This window comes from Danio rerio, chromosome 23 (genome assembly GCF_052040795.2).
Source record: "Danio rerio strain M-AB ecotype USA chromosome 23, GRCz13ab, whole genome shotgun sequence".
Lineage (NCBI taxonomy): Eukaryota > Metazoa > Chordata > Actinopteri > Cypriniformes > Danionidae > Danio > Danio rerio.
In genome coordinates, this window is record NC_141043.1 from 21,911,807 (window position 1) to 21,933,549 (window position 21,743).

The 21,743-nt window shown below is 36.4% G+C and overlaps 1 protein-coding gene and 1 long non-coding RNA gene across 5 annotated transcripts in view; one reads left to right on the plus strand and one right to left on the minus strand.

Annotated features, from left to right (window-relative positions):
* The first annotated feature begins 945 nt into the window (after positions 1-945).
* LOC147831277 (uncharacterized) overlaps positions 946-21,743 on the plus strand; it is a 38,319-nt gene continuing 17,521 nt past the window's right edge. The window contains exons 1-2 of the long non-coding RNA XR_015523465.1: positions 946-1,112; positions 2,174-2,375. This is a non-coding gene — a long non-coding RNA (uncharacterized LOC147831277). The remainder of the gene's footprint in view (positions 1,113-2,173; positions 2,376-21,743) is intronic.
* The window catches only part of wu:fa11c10, a 31,169-nt gene continuing 23,564 nt past the window's right edge, over positions 14,139-21,743 (minus strand). For all 4 annotated transcript variants that reach the window (XM_087306965.1, XM_087306964.1, XM_087306966.1 and 1 more), the window contains one exon: positions 14,139-18,072. In XM_087306965.1, coding sequence (XP_087163091.1) covers positions 16,223-17,563 — 1,341 coding nt within the window. In that variant the 5' untranslated portion in view covers positions 17,564-18,072 and the 3' untranslated portion in view covers positions 14,139-16,222. The remainder of the gene's footprint in view (positions 18,073-21,743) is intronic.

Sequence of the window (21,743 nt, forward strand, 5' to 3'; positions counted from 1 at the left end):
TTGACCCAATTTTGGGCTACAGCAAGCCAGTATTTCTACAGTGTTTTTATTTTTGGGTGAATTAACCCTTTTCAAGAGTTCACACTTAGCTGATGATTGATAATAAAGCTTGTTAGGCATGCTGTCCCGGGAGAGAGCCCTGAGCTTATAAGATCCTCGAGCCCTGGCCTCCCTCCTGTTGCAAGGCGAGAGGGGAGTTTGAGCTCAGGTAGATCTCGATGACTCCCCCTCCTACTTATTGTAGCTAAGTGTCAGATATGGATGCTGAGAAGGTGTAATTAGAGTTTGGCTAAAAATTTTGGATTAATAGTTTAGGGTGCTTGTTTTTGAACTGTGGGAGGAAACCTGAGGACCCGGGGAAAACCCACGCAATCACGGGGAGTACGAGCAAAACTCTGCACAGAAATGTCGCCTGGTTTGGAAGGAAATTAAACCAGGGGCATTCTTGCTGTGAGGCAACAGCGCTAATCACTGGCCACCGTGTCACCCATTTGAAAGGAGGGAAAGTAGGGTTGGGTGGGGGGGTTTCTTCAAGATGAAGATATTGCGATGAGAAATGTCTGGTTATTTATAGTGAGTTAAGGATCGTCTGATAGGATAATTAGTCATTAGCTAAAGTTGGAAAAGCTGTGAACAATCATAGGCACATGATCCTCTCGAAATTTGTTTATAAATAAACTTCACTAAGGGTGCTTTCACACCTGTAAATCAATTCAGTTGTTCCGAAACAGAGATTACAATTGTTACATTGTTGCTCTTTGCTCTTGGAGCTGTTCGTTTTCACACTGCAAAGTTTCTAATCGGACCAAAACAGCTAAAACAAGTCATGTGCGAGTAAACTCTCCTTACATTGGTCAGAGTGTCAGGGTTTGTTTTGCAGCGTCCCGCTCAGCTGTCAGGAGAGGTGGTGGTTTGATGGTGATTGACAGGGTGCGCGCGCGCGACGTGTCTGAGGAGAGATGCGATGGGGAGGGGTGAGAAGGTTACGCGACGATGCCTATTTAAGAACCGGAAGGGAGACGCGAGATTACCGGGAGATCATCACTCGTTTGCGGGCATCCGGAGACTCGCGAAACTTCCCGCCATACTCATAATTCTCTCTTCATATAGCCGTAAGCCTATTACATATCCATAAAACACTGTGATATAACCGCGCTCGGATCGGATCGCTTTCTTACTGCAATCAAACTACTCCAGGGTTTGTTTCAATCGAGCCGAGACCACCTCACTCAGGCGATTTCGGAGCGATTACTTTGGCGCGGAACAGAGCGCGACACGATCGAGACACGTTCAGAAACAAAAGTGTAGGTGTGAAAGCACCCTAAGTGAATATCAATCAATTTAATAGTAGTCAGCTAAACAGCAATCAGTAAGCAGCTATGTTTTCTAGGACATTTCTGTAAAATATACAGTAAGAATGTCAGTAATATTTACTAATTGTACAGTTAAAACTAATGTAATTTACAGAAAAACAGGTAGTAAATCCAGTGGGACATTTTATTTTAATCTTAAAACTTTAAGAACTTTAAAACTTTTTTTGAAAAAGCTGAGCCAAAGTCTCTTTAAGGCATGTCATTTCACTCTGTAGCCATCTTTGAAATGCCTCTAAAGGGGGATTTAAAATTAAAAGAACTGTCTCCTCAGATTCATGTCTAAACATTTCAATCACACAAATTAGCAAAAACACAAAAGTCTTTTGTGAGCCCCTCCCCCGGAGAATCATCGTCTATAGTGATCGGTGATTGGCTCCTGTACTAAAAGGCGGGGCTTCATTTGCCATATTGACTGTTACACTTTTCCCAATTCCCCATTTAAAACTATACAAGTGTGAGTACGCCAAGCTGATTTCACCAAGTAGGACATGTCTATGGATAAACATCTATGTTGATCCTGGAACAACATTCCAATCAGCCAATCAGAATGAAGTGATGCATGTTCTAAGTTTAAGCTTACGGTTAGGTTTATGCACTTCTATGATTGTCATCAAACTGTTATTCCCCTCTGATTTTGGGAATAATTTACAGTTATGGGTTTAGGGGTAGGAAATAGGTATGGATTACATTTTCCAAAAAAAATTATGTTCCAAGATCAACAAAGATGTTAATCCAGGATTGCATCATACTTGGCAAAATTATGGCGTGTATTCGAGTGACATGTCTTGTGTTTTCTCTAGACTAGGCTGTGCTGCCAGTCTGACGGGTGGAAGGAAGTGACATCAAGTGACCTGGTTTATGAGTCAGGGTTCATACCTAATCAAGCCATGCTCATCCATCAGGGCCACGAGCCATTGATCTGTTGAGTCTGGCTGATGAAGGACCGACTGACACACATCAGCTCAGCCTACAGTCATAACATTCATCTAACTAGGCTTTAATGTGAGTATTGTTGTTGCATTTAATAAATGATTATTTGGTTGCAAGGTTCATCAGGGGGATTTCTAAGGGGTTGCCACATGAGGTCTTCTCTGTGATATCTAGGGTGTTGTTTTTGGCTGATAAAATACTTGGGGTGGCTGCCATAGTGTATTTTTAAGCAGTTGCTACAGTAAATTGGGTGGTTGCTATAGTACTCTGAAATGTTTTCTAAGATGATGCCATGTAGTTGTTAAGGTCCAGTGTTTAGCATACTGTATAAGTACACCCCACACAAATCTATCTTAAATTTTTTTTTTTTTTAACAGAAAGCTATACAATATTATATTTGTGCCTATACAATAGATTAGTCAGTATACTGAAGCCAAATCTGGAGCTTATCTAACAAAATAACTTACTATTACAGTCCGAAAACTAGTAGTAGTATAGAAAAACATTAAAAATAAATTTAAAAAAAAGGAAAAATCAAGAAAGGCAAAAAATGGAAAATTTAGTTGAAATTTTGAAGGTTTTTTCAATATTTTACTTAAATTTAATTGTATTATCTTTCAATTTCCTAATATGTTTGGTGACTAAAATATTATTTAAATATATCTGTTTTGTTTAAATGCACCAAAATATAGCCTTTACTCCCTGAAAAATGGATAAAAATATTCATTTTCAAAATAGGATGAACTCCATTATGCTGAGTACTGATGCTCCTTTGCAATATTTTGTGTTAAGTTTACACATTTATTTAACTTTCAGCAAAAGTTAGGTATGTACAATTTATAAAAATCTAGCTATGTCTATAAAAAAAATAAATAAATAATTAAAAAAAAAAGCTGAAATAACTAAATGCCCCAAAAAGTTGACATTTGGGGTTGGATTTATATTTTTTTCTGCAAGTCGTGTTACAGTATATAAAACATTAGAATATGTTATTAAAACTAGGAATGATATTTAACATATACAGCAAACCTTTCTGTAAGTTTTACATTGGCAAGCTGATTCAAAATTTTCTTGTGAAATTAAGTCCAAACACACTTCATCTTGGTAATTAGAAAAAATCAAGAATAATGCTTGAATTTGTTATAAATTATGCCACATCAGTTGTTCAGCGGGGCAATTATAAATACCCATACATTCAACATAATTAAATGTATATTGCAAGGCACGTTTTTACAACTTACAACAAGAACAGAAAAGCAGTTAGGTCAAAGTCCTGATAAACATGGCCTTCATAACCCGTCTTTATCTCATGGCTTTAAGCGCAGAACAGACAGACATAAGAATGCTCTACATTTCCTGAAAAACTTTCCCAAGCCAGCAGCCGTGTCTCTCTCCCACCATATCTATGCAGAGGCTGCTACTAATAAACAACACAGCTAAAAAAGCAACTCTTCTTGCCCTGAGCTTTATCAAGCTACCCTTGTTCATTTTATTGTTCCCTTGGCCTCAAAATGAGCTTTCCTGGGAATAGGTCTGAGAAGGTCAAATCAAATGTCCGTAATGAATGCCTGTTGAATAGAAACCCTCTCAGATCTCTGAGCTGATCAAATATTGAGCGGGTTTCAGTCTATCCTTTGTCTTCATTAACATGAGCATGCCGTTCAGCTGTGACATACATTGTTTTATTCATGGAAGTTATAAAATTTTTTAAAAAAAACTTCAAAAAGAATTGATATTGTGTAAGACTCCCATGAGCTTAAAGGACTGCATCCATACATCTCTGCAATGACTCAAATAACTTATTAATAAAGTCATCTGAAATGACAAAGAAAGCGTTCTTGCAGGACTCCCTAAATTCATCGAGATGATTCAACTTCAATGCCTCCTCCTTCATGATACCCTAGACATGCTCAATAATGTTCATGTCTAGTGACTAGGCTGGCCAATCCTGAAGCACTTTGACCTTCTTTGCTTTCAGAAACTTTGATGTGGAGGCTGAGGTATGAGGAGTGGTTTCCTGCTGAAGAATTTATTTTAAACAAAAAAATTCTGCTCTTCTTTTTTTAACCTTTACCATTGTTTTGTTACTATTTATAATTCTGCACCTCTTTAAAAAACGAATAAACCACCCAAAAATTAAAACTCTGCCATCGTTTGTTCACCTTCATTCTAAAACAGCATGACATTTTTGTTTCTGAGTAAGACAAAATAAGGCATTTAAGACAAGTAAGGCATTTTGACGAATGTTGGAAACCACAACAACACTGGAGCCATTACACAGATGAATAAATTATAGATAAGTCATAGATGTTTGCAATTACATGAAGATGGTAAATGACAGAACACTGACGATAACTTGAAGGTTAGTTTTTAATTGAAGTGTCTCATGCCTACAATTGAATAACATGTCCAACATGTAAACAGCTCATAGATTTTAAATTTAAGATAAAGCATCTTAAGCTAAATCAGCTAAAAACTGAAATAACATAAGTAGAATTTGACCTTATAGCGTTTGAATAAAGGGCCATTTACATCAGCATAATAACCATAATGATAACAATAACTGTAGACATGATTACAAAACTACCAATGTTTACAGCAACTATAGCTACAACAGTTTGTCTGAAATATAGGGCTGAGAGATTTGGCCTAAAATCAAAATCTCAATAATTGAACATTTTAACTTGATTACGATTAATCAATGATTATTTTATTTGTTTATTTTATGTTTTGGGCTTTGTAATTCACTGACAGGTTTTGTACAGTAAACATGCTCACATATTACAAGTAAGACATTTTGAATGTAGATTAATTTAAGTAAACACACATATCTCTATGAATATTTATTAATCATAGCTGAACAACTAAAAGTAAATTACATTGCCCAAAAAATGGCTTTGTGCCACCAACTGTCGTGAGCGCTACCAAACCGACCAATTACAGAGCTTGCACTATGCGTCGTTGTGACATGTAAGTACATTTTTTTGAGAGGTGCACATATGCAAAGGCTGTGCTGGACTGATACACACAGAAATATAATATAATAAAAATAGGTATAAATCATGATATAATAAGTATAATTTAGCCTTCACAAAGCAGGGTCACATGACTCCACACACGGTAGGGAAATAATAGTAAATATTGACCTGGAAAAAATAGATCGATTATAGGTTCTGAATGACGATTTCGATTACTTTTCGATTAAACGCCCAGCCTTACTGCGATATATATTGCAATATGTATATAATGTCACAGATGATAAAAGTTAATATTAAAAAATATATTGGTTCGTACTGTATACATTTTTGTTTATATAAATGTATGCATGACTATATTGTATAAATAATTGTTTATATTTATATATACAAATATATACTTAAATCTATTTCTTTCGTATTTTTTGTATTTCATGTACAGTATGTTTGTGCATGTATACATACATATATATACACTCAGTACACTACACACACACTTACTTATTTTGTCAATACAAACTTTTATATTGACCCCCTACCGCACGCATTATGATAAACCTGTAAAAAAAAGTATTTGACTGTTTTTCTTTTCTTAAAATGGCTTAACTTGAAGTGCTGTGAAAAAAATAGGAAAAAAATCTTTTTTTAAGGTACTTTATGAAATGTTGCCAAATGGCAACAACGTTCAACAGTGGATCTACCTGAGAAATTACAAATTTAAAACTTTCCTTATAATATATATATATATATATATATATATATATATATATATATATATATATATATATATATATATATATATATATATATATATATATATATATATATATATTTTTTTTTTTTGCTTGTTTGTTTGAAAAAATGTATTTGGTGTTGCAGCATTATGAGCTTCAACACAGAATTTATAAATGACACCTTATACATACTTTACCACAACTCATATTCCAATAGCTTTCATTTATTCTATTCTTTTTTGCTGAATATTATTGAAAACATTCAAATATATAATATTGTATTATCATATATATACAACATATAGTAAATATAAATATTTTCTAAATATTATAACAAATAAATAACAAGTCTAGTATATCCAGATGCATCAGAATAATGTTGCTACTAGCTAATAATGTCTATATATATTCTACTATATACTACACTACGCCTGTCTTATCCACATCTGAGATAACTGTCTCTATCAAATGCCCAGTCTGTATCCTTCTTACGGTCACTAAAACCCATCTCACCCTCACTTTCATCTGCAGGAAGAGCCAGTTCTGTCCTTTTCTGCTTTAAATTACCATAGAACATGGTGGTGCTCGCTAATACACTGTTCCCTGTATTGATATCTATTCAAAAGTAGTATCACCATTAAAACTAGACTTTTTCCATAATGCAAATGTCATTAACATATGAATAATCAACGTTATATTCCTAGCATTCATGTTGTTATTGTTACAACTTAAAAGTTCACAGCTGACCTTGCTAGCTAGCTAACCCATTGCAATATTGCATGTTCCACTATTGCACAGTGTTGCCATTTGGTAACACACACATTTGATTGATTTACAAAAAAACTATTTGATTTAAAAAATGTTGAGTTGTTAATATGTCTTCATAACACTGGAGGTGATGTTTCAAAATTTTTTTGTGGATCTGACATAGTTTGATCCTTTGTTTTTATTGACGTTTACATTTGCAATTAGCAACTACTCAAAACAAACGCCAGCCTGTCAGAAATCGCGCTACAGAAAAACACTGAATGTCATGTGACTTAACCAAAGCATATCATTGGCTACTCTAAGGTCCTCTCTTTCCAACAAAAAAATAATAATATGTTGGTCTTAAAGAAACAGTGGCAGGGAAATGATCATGAGTATCATGTTACCATATGGTTACGCCATGCAGTAGAGGGTTAAATTTGATTAATTGCCATTTATCATTTGACCGCACTAATTATAATCCCAACTCAACATTGCAGATCCTGCAATGTAACTATTGCAGAGTTGCACATTGCATTACCGCTGATGAAATGATTATGTTGTGCAGGCCTACCAAGTATCCACTTGAATTAAAAAGCATAGAAATTTTAAAGAGGCAGATGTTAAAAACAGAATGTTATTGCACATTAGTGTGGGCACTATTATAATTATTGAAATGGTTACAGCTTTAGATGAGAACAGGCCTTTAGGTCAAAAATACATATTGTTTATACAAAACACTGATTTTTTTATTCCAGCCTGATCTTACGAGAAAACTTAAGTATTTTTCGTTTTGTCAGTTTAGTGGCTAATTTGTGCAAGTTCGTACAAGTTCAGACATACAAAATTGTACAATTTTATAAAGGAGGCATGGTACCTAAACCCGCCCCTAAACCCAACCGTTATTAGTTGATGAGCAAATCGTACTAAATTGTACGAATTAGAACGTACTAATTCCTACGAATTAGTCACTAAATCAAAAGATTACGAATTGCCGTGAGATTGCATTGGTTTATTCCTATTAGTATGAATGGGAGAAAGTGCAGTGTTCAAAATGGCAGAATAAGCCCCACCCCTTTAAATAAATGAGCCAATCACATACTGTTAAAGTCATCGCATCACTGCTGCTGCTGTTCAGTTGCCACAGAAGCAGATGGGAAACAACAAAAGAAACAACATTTGCATAACACCAAATGCCATATTTTGTGGCAAACAAGCTACCCAGAGCTGATGCAAAATGTCCGCCAATTAAAAGGGTCTTTGCATGGGTCCAAACTGTCTCTAAAAAAGCATAGCTCCATTTGATAGGTCAAAGTTCACTTCCGCCATTACAACATTGCAGATGTTTATTATGACTGTCCATAACTGACATAGATCTGAACGGCTTATCTCCCTGAATTCAGCTGCTGATGGTCTAGTCACTAAGCAGATGAGCAGTGAAGGTTAAGTGGTTTAAGTCAGCAACCAATACTCAATGTACATCACATCCCGTCTGATACGCATACACAGCCCCATCTGTCCCGTGCATCTAATCAGCTTATGACCGCATGACCGAGTGAGTCCATGGGTCAGATACTGACATACATTGTCGGATGCTGAGCTTTGTGCTTTACATCTCATCTGCACAGTACCCTCAATGTAAAATATACTGTAAGCAAGAAAATGTTACATATACATTTGTGTAGTGCTGCGCAATATATTGTTTCAGCATCTCTATCGCAATGTAATAATTCACAATAGACACATAACACTACATGCAATGTTAAGTTTGTACTATAATTTATCATTTCCACGTGTTTTTGATGCCTGTGAATGTATAATGATTTTAAAAGTATTTGAGATAAGAAATTGTACCATTTGTGACCTTAACTATGATCAGGGGAGATTTTAGGATTTTCATTTTAAGGGGGCTCAGCTTCTCAAAAGGTAATATTAGGCTTACAAGAAGTAACCTAATAACCTAAAAGTAATACACTTAAAAATGTTTGTTTAATATGGTAAGGTTAAGTGTTGTATACTAGTATTCCACTGTATTACATAGACAGGCACAGCCATTTGAGTTCTGAGTAAGCCAAATAGGCTCAACCCACCTGTTTACTGTAGTAAAAACCACTTTCTATATTCAAGTGCAATTTTCCATGTATTGAACAAATAAACTGCCACTTTTCTAATCAAATGACATGCATATAAATATATATTTTTAAACTTACAGGCTAATTCACATATTTCATGATCTAAATGATAATAATAAATAAGTAGTTTTTTTTTTAATACTAGACAGCACTTGATGTTTCTATCTCTTTCAGTGACTCAGTGACAGTTTTAACTAGTACATTCTCTAAGTGTTTCTGTCACTGTGTTTAATCCTTTCTGTGCAGGACTGTTTGATATAGTTAATGCCACACTAACTGTAAAGTGTTTAACACAGGTTGTTCATTTTGAAATTAAAATTGCGAAAGGTTCGTTAAGAGTTATATTTTTCACTGGAGGAAACAGCTTTTTTGATAAGGTGAGCGCTGAGAAAACCCGACTGCTCCTCCGTGACATTGAGATACAGGTGATACAAGGTTATCTATAATCAAAGAAATGCAAATACGCAGAAATGATAACAATTTTTCGATAAACACACACCTTGTTCTCTCGCTGTCCACGGCTGGGGTTTGATGATCAAATCAAAAGAAAAACAAAAAACGGAGAGGAGCTGCCGCCGTTTTCATTTCAAATTTAAAGGGAACTGATGCAATACTTAAGTGTACAGTTTATGAGCTAATCAAAAAAGTTTTAGGGGGCTGAGTAGAAAAATAGGCCTAGCAACGCGAATCACTATGATTCATTTTATTGAATTATTTTTATTTTTATTATTCAGTTTGTGCATTTTAATTCACCCAGCAGGCACACAACATCATAAGACGTTAATATTAGGTTAGATTTAGGTCAGGACATCAGGTGACCAAAATTCAATGTCTAGCCAGCATCTAAGGACAATTTTATTTTGATGTCCAATAATGACGTCAAATTACGTTAATATTTGGTTGATTTTAGGTTGTGTTGGAAAGTGACCAAAATCCAACGTTTGATAGATGTCCCAGTGTTAACGTCCACACAACTTCAAGGTGTAACAAGATTAGAAGTTGATATTTAGTTGATTTCAGGTTGGGCATTGGACATTGACATTGACCTGACATTGGGTTCTGACGTCAAACCTGATTTTCATTTACAAACAAAGTCCAACGTCCCCACAACATTGAGGTACAATGTCAATTTGACGTCATGTTGAAGTCCTGTGCCTGCAGGGAAATGATAAAAAAAAAAAATTTTAAATATTTTTCTTGATTCATTGAATTTATAGATTGTTATGCATGATAATACTCTCAACACATGCAAATACAAAAACGCACTGCAAATAGCAGACCACAATTAAAATGTGTTGAAGGACCCCAAAAACTTTATACGTTGTTTATTAGATTTTTTTTGGAGATGCAAACAGTAAACATCAATGCATGAAAATACTCACAACACATGCAAATAAAGAAATGCACTGCAAATAGCACAGACCACAGCGAAAATGTATCGGGGACCCCCAAAAATGTATAGATTGTTTATTAGATTTTTTCCAAATACAGATATTTAAGTCATCTGGTGAAATTGAATTCATACCGCTATATACAGTTGAAGTCAGAATTATTAGCCCCCCTTTGATTTTTTTTTTTCTTTTTCGAAATATCTCCTAAATTATGTTTTGTGAGCAAGGAAAGTTTCACAGTATGTCGGATAATATTTTTTTCTTTTGGAGAAAGTCTTATTTGTTTTATTTCAACAAGAATAAAAGCAGTTATTAGTTTTTTTAACACCATTTTAAGGACAATATTATTAGCCCCTTTAAGCTACATTTTTTTTTAATAGTCTACTACAGGACAAACCATCGTTATACAATAACTTGCCTAATTACCCTAACCTAACTAGTAAACCTAATTAACCTAGTTAAGCCTTTAAATGTCACTTTGAGTTGTATAGAAGTGTCTAGAAAAATATCTAGTCAAATATTATTTACTGTCATCATGGCAAAGATAAAACAAATCAGTTATTAGAAATGAGTTATTAAAACTATGTTTAGAAATGTGTTGAAAAAATCTTCTCTCCGTAAACAGAAATTCTGGAATAAACAGGGGGGCAAATAATTCAAGGGGGCTAATAATTCTGAGTTCAACTGTATATCGAAAACTTAAAAAATAATAGCAATGCTACATTTTTTTCTAGATTTTCCAATATCATGCAGGCCTACATGTGTGTGTAAGATATCCTTTTTCCCATGTTGATAATACTGTTATCTGACTTTTTATCCTTTTAATGTTCAGCATTGTAAAGTGGCTTTAACACAGTCTGCATTGTATTTACACTAAAGTTATAAAGCTAACATGACAGATAAATTTGTTCACTAAATGCAATACTCTACATTTCATTATTATGAAAAAAATAACATTTTACATATACAGCTTTGAAAAATTTAGATATATTGACGTTGAATAAAATATTATTATTTATTTCATTTAATAAAAGTCTGATCTGATTTCTCCCAAATTTCAAATAAAAATGTTATTTAGAGCATTATTTATTTATTTTTTTTTTCAGAAAATGGCAAATGGTCAGAATATCAAAATGTTTTAAATTGTTTTGATAGAAAATGCTAGTTATTACTCCAAATATTGATATAGTGCAACGCTTATGAAGTTTTTATCATTGGTATTTTATTGGCATGGCATAATAAAATGTTTTTTCACGCAGGATTTCATTTTTGTCATTTTCTGTGCCTCAGTAAAACATGATTTTTGCTTTATTATCATTTTAAATGTCACTATTTTGTTTTAGAGTTTGCAATTTGCATCAATCATTTTTTTCTGCAACAACTTGCTAAAGCCAAACTTCCAAATTTATCAAGACTTTTTTTATTTATTTGTAAGTTAGGGGAGACCATGGGCATAAATAACAAACTAATTTACTTGATGCCTTGGCAACATTTGCTTTCCAGGCTATAACAGTGCATTCACCATGCAACCCTTGAAGGAGCTTGAAATATCACCTGATTTCAGGACCGTGTACTGTGGTTATCTCCAAATTTTAGTTTTCAAGTGCAGAAAGTAAATTATTGTAGCGTTTCTTTTTTCCTTACTACAAGTTGTGTTTCACTTTTCATGTGTCACAGAAATGATCAATCTACAGATTATTTAGTGCTATAACACATGCTTAAGTTTGCAGTGTTTGAGTTTTTCCAGTATAAAAGCAAATCAGGATTACATGGCAGTGTGAGTTCCTGTGTGGACAAAAGCAACATTACGTATGTCCGACTGCTAATGTTTATACTTTACTTTTGCCTCCTCATTAGAGTTTGCAGTAATTAAATTTAGATGTTTTATCAAATTAATGCATATTGACAATAATAATAATAATAACAATAATAATAAATATGTAAAAAATTTTAACATATTGCATTATGGGATTGCTTTTAAAACATTTGATGGAATTGAAATTCAAAATGAAAGTGCCGTTTAATAATTTTTGAAAAAAATATATATATGTTTTCAGTTAACATTAACAAGGTCAGATATATTTAAAATAAACAAGATTAAGCCAGTAAATCTAGCAAATATTGTGTTACTTTTGACCCACCGTGTTTTACGTTCGTTACTGCTGATGGAGTCAAAAGTAACATGGTGCAACTTCTGTTTAAAGTGAAGTTACACTGGAGTTGTTCTACAATGGTACGAAATAACACCTGGTTTTGATAGATCACTCTTGTGAGTTAGTTACCACAGCAAAAATACATTTCTGCTAATATTATCTTTTAAAATTAGGTTTTTACAGAAAAAAGGTCCTCGCTCTCCCCTACCTTAACTTTTCTAAGGTATTAATGTAATCATCAGCCTTATATTATTCAGAATAATTTTAATTTCTGAGAGGTGTCAGACATATTTTAGACTACTCTATTCTCAATAAAGAATCAACAAATCTTAAAAAAAAAAAAATATTTCTCAGCATCAACATTACAAATCAACCACATCTGCACAAACAACGTCAGCAAACAATAAAATAAAATAATTATCCCATAGAAATAACAACATAATTTATTCATGCTGCAGTGAAGGCAGTGTAGCTGTGTCAGAAATGCTAATTCAGCAACACTGTTCAAAGCACATTTGGGGCACTATTGTTTGAATGAATCTATTTTAAACACGTTAGACAAAGTGATTCATATTTCTCAGCTGCGATTAAAAAAAACCCTAGATAATATAACTCCAATTTTACCAGCCTCAGTGGTGCAATCCTCCCAAAACACAAGTTTAATTACAGTAATATTTTTAATATGCATCTCACTGTAATGTGTAATAAACATAGGGTATTAGAATAAGCTCCAGAACTGATTACAAGTGCATACTAAGTTACACAAAAACTGCGTACGAAGCTTTAACTGCAAATCCTTCCCATTATCCAGGAGTGAATATATTGCCGGAGGCTCGCAGGTGTAGAAGAAGTGTTTACCGTAGTACTGTGAGTGTGCTGCTGAATGAAGCAGCTGGTGGAAATACGTTATGAGCACACATCTACTTTCCACCATCAGTTTACTTAACACTCAAACCAACTCACTAGGAAACAGCAATTACTATAAGTCTTACCCGGCCCGGCCTTCTTATATGTTGTCGCATTAAAACGGCAGGTTATTCGATAAAAACTAACTGGCATGCAGAAAACGCTGTCAGAATCACACTGTCCTCTTCATCTTTTATGCGGTTAGTCACATCCACTTCTGGCTGTAATTCTCTGCTTGTTCGTCCAAGGTTGTTTATATTTCACATTTGACTAAGGTCTAGGTCAATGGGAGACTTTAAACTCGACCTCATGACACGACATTTTGCACAAATATAAACGCTTGAAAGCAGAAACAGGCATTAAAGGACCAGGTGAGACAAAATTACATCTGCTGCTGTTTTTTACTCACTGGGTGACTTCTTGTCGCTCGGGACCATGGTCTCGGGTGATTCATAGAGTCAAAAATACTATACAGGCTACAAGAAAAAAATAATAATCTTCATTGCTCCTGTGTGACGATTGGCTACATTTAGGCTTTATGAAACAAAAGCATTTGACGTGAAATGATTGTTTATTCATCCGCTGCGTAAAACATATTCTGGATAAGTAATATGAATAAATCGTGGCTGAAATCAGTGTGAGCAAGGGTTTAGAGAGCAACATCTGTTCAGTTAAAGTATGAATCTTGTCTCATGGTGGAATGTATCTGATACCCTTAGATTTAACATGCTGTCTTTCAATAGACATTCTTAGTTTAAAATAAATATATGGAAATAGTAAAATAATCAAATCACAACTTGTTTTCAAAAACATCTTTTTATTGACATCTTCAAAAGACCAGTTTTGTATTCGACTCTTTCCGAGCCAATGGTAAACTTGACAAAAAAAGCAAATCCATCATGTTACCCTCTTACTTCAATTACTACTGTGCTGAGCTGTATGAAGGTGTGTACCTTTGTGTCTTTTCCCTCTGAATGTGCCAGCAAAGCAATGTATCTCAGTCAATGGAAATGTTGCATTCATCTTTTCATGTATTTATGGCTATATTTAGATTGCACAGTCAAGGAAAAAATAATCTTGATTATTAAGTTTTAAAGCAAAACGTTTAAAAACTTTCATCCTCTTGTGTAGATTCATGACTTTTCAATGTTCACAAATTCAACCAGTTCCCATCAAAATCACATTTTCTCTTTGTAAGGCTTTCATTTTCAGTACAAGTGCGAAGATTCTGCAGTAAACACATTTAACAGATTTGATTCCCCCTAGAAAAGTGGTTTCAAACTCAATTCCTAAAGAGCCGCAGTTCTGCATAGTTTAGCTCTAACCACCTTTTTCATGAGAATACAGTCGACTTCAAAATTTGGCATATTGTTAATTTGCTCATTTTAAATGGAACATTTTTATTCATAAATGTAAATGGGCTGTAAAAAACCTAATCTTACTCACTTTAAAATAGAAGTAGGTCATTACCTATACACAATAAAAGAAACAAAAAATACCAAGGCAAAAAGAACTTTATTATTTTCACGCCTGAAGTTTTGTTTTTAGAATAATTTTATTTCTTATTTTCTTCTTATATTGCATTTGATTGGATGTTAATATAATGTTGTTATTGCCTTTGTATGTTCTGTGTTCTAAAATTGCAATAAAAAAGGTATAATTGAAACTTCCAGGCAGAAACTATGCAGAACACTGGCCCTCCAGGACTGAGTTTGGACCCCTGCCCTAGAGTATCAAGCCAAACACTCTCTCAGTTTTGTAAGCTCTCAAACCTCACCTTTCTTAAACAGCTGACTTATAAAAAAAATCTCTCTCCAAAACATTGAAAAAGGCAAAAAGAACAGTCACAAACAACCACAACTCACACAAGCCATATATAAACATTATGTTGAACGGAATGTATGTCCATAGGTTTTTGGAATGCATGTTTGAGGAGTGCACATTGTGCAACTGTGCTTTGCCAGGTTATACAGCTGTACACTGACATGTGCATGCTGACAAGAATCTCTCACATGCTTATATTTTAAACTTCTAAACCTCTATGCAATATTAACAGTCTATCAGCCATGTTTGCTGAGAAGCAGTGTCTCCATGGAAGCTCTGAATTCTTCACAGTATCATAGTCTCGCCTTCAAAAACATCTACACCAAACATCTGACGCACTTGTGAATTTGACACCTATGGAGCAAAAGTGTGTGCACAGTGAGCAGGGGTTAGTGTGCATCCTGGTTTCTATATGTGTACTGGTAGGACACTGCAGTCCGTTTCTCTGTTAGGTGTGGCTTATTAAACACGTCCCTGAGGCCTCAATACCACAGACACCAAATGACGACCTCATAATGCAATGTAAATAGATTTAATCATACCGCAATTCTTTAAACAAAAGAAAGGCTTCCAAAACTAGTAAGTACCTGCTTGATTTTCAATACTATGAACACAACGGTTCCAAGAAATTAGCTTAGGCCACACGTCCCACAGCACTGCTGTTAAATAAAGACTTTGTACCTGAACAGCACCAGCACAGCAGATCCACTGCTGCCTTCATCGACATCATCATCCATTCAGTCACTCTTTTATATCATCATCTTATTGCTTAAATCAAACTGCATCAAAGTCACAGTGCTGAAAGTCTGTAGGATTCTGCATCTGGAGATTCATCAGATGCTCAAGATACAGGATGTCCATGTAAATTCTATGTAACAAACATCATGAACATTATCCCGTAAGTAAGGCAAATACAAACAAAACAATTACTTGTCAGAGCCTTTAAACATTTTCAGACAATAAATATTAAGTGTGTGAAAGACTTCAGTTCAGTCTGGCATATTTATGTTGTCTATATCTGATATTCCTGGCATAGTAGACATCCTGAATGAAGCTTCTAGACATTGGAAATGTTTTGTGAGACATCTCGTGCCTGCCTAATACCATAGAGCCACTTAATGACACGGGCATTCCTCTCGATGACGGAGATGCCGTAGGGAACCCGCTCACTGGGTTTGATAGGCCCCATATCGTCATCTTCATCATCCTCTTCCTCTCCTCGCTGTCCATCCCCGCACTCTGAGCTAGGCGTACTGACACTGCGGAGCTTTGAGACTGAAACAATGTCCGAATTTGCCCGGGCAAAACACTCCACACCACCCATTCCATCCACCTCATCTGGGTCCAGCCCACAGTAATTAAAGAACCGCTCCAGGTCAGCTGTGGCCCGAGAGTAACGATCACTTAAGTCTGATTTGGAACGGTGGAGGGAGGGGTGTTTCCGGGTTGAACCTGGACGTGAGCCTCGTGAGCTGGCTGAAGACAGGCGAGTAAAAGCAGGGGAAGGTGGGGGTATAATGCCCGGGCGCAGAAGTCGTGGGCTGGAAGGTATACAGGGGGATGGAGGGTGAGCTGCCGAAGGTTGCTGCTGAACAGGTGTGGGAGGTGCCTGTGGCTGGGCTACCTGTGGTTGGGTCTGCCGAGGTTTGGGCTGTAGAGGCATTCTTTGAGGTTTTCTGATTTCCGCTTGAGGTCGCACATCCACCCGTCGTACAGTTACAGAGTTGGGTGGACCATAACTACCTTGTGGTACCAGTCGGGGAGCTCTAGCTGGGACAGGAGGCGGCCTTCGGCTAGGCTCTGCAGGTGAGGGTTGATTGTTAAGAGGAGAAGATGTGCGAGAGGAGTTAGGTGTTGAGGCAAGATGTGCTTTGAAATTGATGCAGTGCTGCAGTTCTGCAGATTGTCCACTACCAACGCTCTGACCACCAGAAGAGGGAGAGGAGGCTGTAGGAGAAGGAGAGGAAGGAATGGAAGAGGATGCAAGTGGCCCATCGCAAACATTGATTAGATTATTGAGTACTTCCAGGTTGAGTTGCGGCCCTCTGCTCATGCCATGATCTGGTCCTCCATTCTCTGTATCCAGTACCCGTCGGGTAATCTTCCTTGCTGGTGGAGTATTTATTCTGCATTGCATTAACATGCTTGGTGATAATAGCGGTTTGCGGATTATTGGGGGCTTCACAGGTTCTTGTCTAGTAAGTGCTACTTGCTGGCTCTTTACGTACTTGGCCTTGTCTGCTTCCAGGCGCTCAACTGCACTAAGCTTCCGAGTTCCTGTCTCTGGTAGTCTGCGAAAGTAGCCCGGGCCTTTGTTGAGGATACGGAAAGGCATGGCAGAGGTGAAGGGACCCCCCGTCAGACGTCCATCTGTGGGACGAAGGGTCTCCACTGGCATGATGGGTAGCAGTGGGATTAATTTAAGAGGTGAAATGAAGGCTAAGGGTCAAAGTTTTTCTTGCTTTTATGAAAGCCTTGCAGTCCCAAGAAAGACTTTTGTTTTCACAGGTCTCTTTATTCCTGCTCTTTTGTGTTTTAAGCTCTTTTTCCCCACCTTTAAGGGCCCCTTTAACTTTCTTACCAGTCCGAACACTCCTGCTGCTGTTACTTCACTCTTTTTTGTGGGGCAGCCTCTTGCTTCTATTATCTGTGCTCTCCCGAGTCCGGCTCATTGAATAGAGGCCCGTGGGATGGGGTCATAAAGGGTCGCATTCCACATCAGTCCGGCTGAGTGACCCACCAGGATGGGGCAGATCCTGAAGTGAGCTTCTTACAGCTGAAAGGTTAGCGGAATAGTTTTTGTGAAACACAGTGGCTCAGTCCTATCCCGTCAGACTCTGGATGCCTCCAACTTGTAAAACACTCCTTAAAAACCAGAGCCTTTTTTTGCAATCCTGGACTCTTTTCCTGGAGGAAGAAGAGAAAGAAAGAGATGCTGTCAGACATGGATAAGCAAAAAGAGGACCTCCTCTCGCTCACTCTACTCCACACATCTAACAAATACTGGAGTGAATGGGGGCAGACGTTTGGTTTAAATGCACCGTCTGACCCCTCCCACTCCACTCTTAAAGCCTCCAGATGCTGCATGTGTGAGCAACCAATCTGGAAAGAGGAAAAGGGTTCCAAGCACAAGAGGAGGAGAAACCAGCAACTGATCTCTGATTGGCTGAAGGTTAGAACTCCGACCAATTGCACCCTTCCCCCACTCACAACAAACACTCCTACTGAATTTTCATTCAAATGTGATTCTTTGAAAAGAAACAAGAAAGAAAAGAGCATAGCGAAAGAACAGCTGCAATCTTTTACATTCAGTTGCATCAAACAGTGCCTTTTTATGAAAATATTTAAATGTCCTCCTCCTTTCCATTTGTCCAGTGTTCGAGAGCACACAAGGCTGCTTAGTGTATTGTATCTACAAAAGTACATTATATGCAGATTATCATATATTATTTTCTGGTCTGAGACAAGAGCCAAGCCAAGGCTCATTTAAATCTGTCTGAAACACTCGTGAGCATCCCCACAGCTTGAATGCCACACAATGCATACAGTCTTTTTTACCTTCACTTAAGAGAACTTCTTTTAAGTCTGTGCTGGCTCAAAATGAATCTCTTCTTCAATTCTTTTTTTCATCACAACTTCTGATGTTTTCATATTCTCTTGATCCTCAGTGTCAGGGGAGTGAAGTCAATTTCTTTTTCTTTTACTATTCTCCTTTTCATTACTACGTTAAAGGTTTGGATTACATCATTAAGAACGCTGAGAGGCTTGTTCCTTGCCATTCCAAGCCATCCTCATCCTCCTTATATTCGTATACACATTTTTAATTAATCTTTTTATAGCATGACTTTGTGTCTAGGCCCTCATCCCCGTTACACTCCCTCTCCCCTACTTTCACTAATAAGATAGAAAAGACTCAGTACAACAGTAAAACATATTCTCTAACCAAGCAATAGTTCAGGCAAAAATCTAAATATAATCTTAAACCCTAATTACAGAACAGAATGTACAGCCTTCAAAAAAAGACTCTATCCTTACAGACATTCGCCTGAAAGGCTGAACAATAAAAAGCCTCAATTGCTTAAATGAGCTCCTTGATTTGCACTGCAATTATTTCCTACATCATATCAAAACTGACCCCATTTAACTTTTTTATCATAAACATTTGGGTGATTAATATTTTTTCAGATACTACAATTGTGATTTTCATCCTAACCCTAATCAAAACATTTTAATAAGTTCTTCATCTGAAACAATCTTTCCTTTTCTACTGTCATCCCTTAAGACACTAATAGATAGTTTCATGTAGCTATTATTTGAACAATTTCAAATTAATTTGGACAGCAAATTTTTCACAATCCAATCCAATCTCAATGGATGAAGTCCAGCTCTGCTCCACACTATATTTTATTGATTCTGCAGAGTGATTTGCTTTGGATGCAGGATTAATGTTGCCACAGATTGTTCCATTGTGGTCTTTGCATGAATCAGACAGCTGAGAAGGGTTAAATGTTGGTTCACATTGGTCTGCGATAACTGAAAAATGTTTTGTTGTGGTGTTTTAATTATGAAAACCAAACTATTTAAACATGCTTGGGATGCCTCTATCTGTAATAGTGTCTTATGAGTAGCTTATAAGTAGAGTAATGCAATAAATGCTTATCTAGGTCAAATTCTGTAATACATTTAGATGATGATGAAGATGATGATGATAGTGATGAAAACACACTCACACATATACAGCTGTCTCTCGGTGACCAAGCTTTTAATAGTAACCACAGTTGCTCAGGACCCTGCCATGCTGAAAGGGGTGAGGCAGATCTAGTGTCCAAAAACCAAAGTGGATCATCATTCCATCCCTTCTACATCTCTGTATTCCCCAGCGCTAAACTGGCCTTTACCAGACACCAGCATGGAGGAAAGCTCTTCTACATAGACCATAGACCACAAGCACAAGGGCTTACATGGACGTATATAGATAACAATGAGAGCTTACAAAAATTCTTAGCTTGTTAAGTCATCAGAGCCCTCTCTGAAAACTATTTAACTACCTAAGGAATCAAAGAGATCAGCACATAAACAGCATACAGCAAATGTAGCAGCTCATGCTTAAATTATACACTAGATCAGGAGTGTAGAAACTTCAAGGCCAATAGACTGATTTCACGTGGCCGCCATTTTAAAGATGAAATCAAGGCAGTGGTGAGAAGAAACCCAGAAGTATCGCCTGAAGTCACGCAGGAACGTTGTGTACCTGGCTGTATATCTTATCAGCGAAGAGAAAGTGACACAAATTTCATAATTTCTTCCAGGTGACCTGATGGTCCATTCTGAATGGATAGTGAAATTAAAAAGGGATATTAGACCTAATTTTCAGCTCCTTAAGGAAAATGGCACCAGTTAGCTAATGTTGTCTTTTCCAAACACACATTTTAGATACCATTTATCAAATTTAAGTTAATAAACTGATTCTTTCACTATATTAGTCACAATACTGAATGTCGGTTCTGAAAAAAAAATGCCAATTTCCCGCTGACATTTAAGCACTGTTGAGTGCGTTCTTAAACACTGGCATAGCATTCGCCAGTGCTCAACAAAAATGACTGTGATTGGTCAGTTAAGTGCACTTCACAGATGTTTACCGAGTGCAAAAACAGACAAGCAATCAACTAATCTAGATGGCTTTAAAACGCTCCAGTGTCCCTGTATTTGTGTTTGCAGTCCCTCAAGAGTGATGAACTGATGACTTTCACGGCCACAGTCATTTCTGTTGAGCACTGGTGAATATTACCGTAAATCAGTGGTTTAAAAATGCGCTTAGCGGCGCTTAAATGTTAGCGAGAAATGAACGTACCGAGACAACACTATTACAGACAACAAGAGGGTGTGCTACAGAGAATTGCATTGTTTTATCGCTCACCGGGTTACATAGGTAGTAGCAGGTAAGTGTCAAATACATTTCAGGTGAAGAGACGTGCAAATACTTTATTCAAAAATAAGGGAATAATAATTCAATTCAAGTAGGCCTATTATAGCATATAAAATATAGTATTTCTGACATTTGAGGTATGAATTACAGCATCGCAATACTACTTGGTATCACAATACATCAGCTGGTATAGTATCGTCACATGAACTAATGGTATCACAACAACCCTAAATGTATCTACTAAAAGACTATATTACTAAATATTACTTTACATACTGTACTGTAAATAAATCACATGAATATTTTCATATTGGTCAATAATATTGCTAAAATAATTTAAAAACGAAATATATATAAATTTACACACATTTACACAGGTAAATAAATAGACTCAATGATGGGCTAAAAATCTGTGTGTTTTTGCATGCACAGATTCCGTGTGGGCCTACTAATAGGTTTCCTCAGCAGACCACAATAAGCAAGAGTTTGGTTCCTTGTGAACTGTAACTGACCAGCTGAGAACCATTGTTTACAGCAATGATCTGTCCAACGGGAGCAAAACTCAAGGTCATCTTACAGCACACAGTGATCACAAAACCATTAAAGTGTTTAGGTCTCATGTAAAATAAGATCCTCCAACAGAAGCAGACAC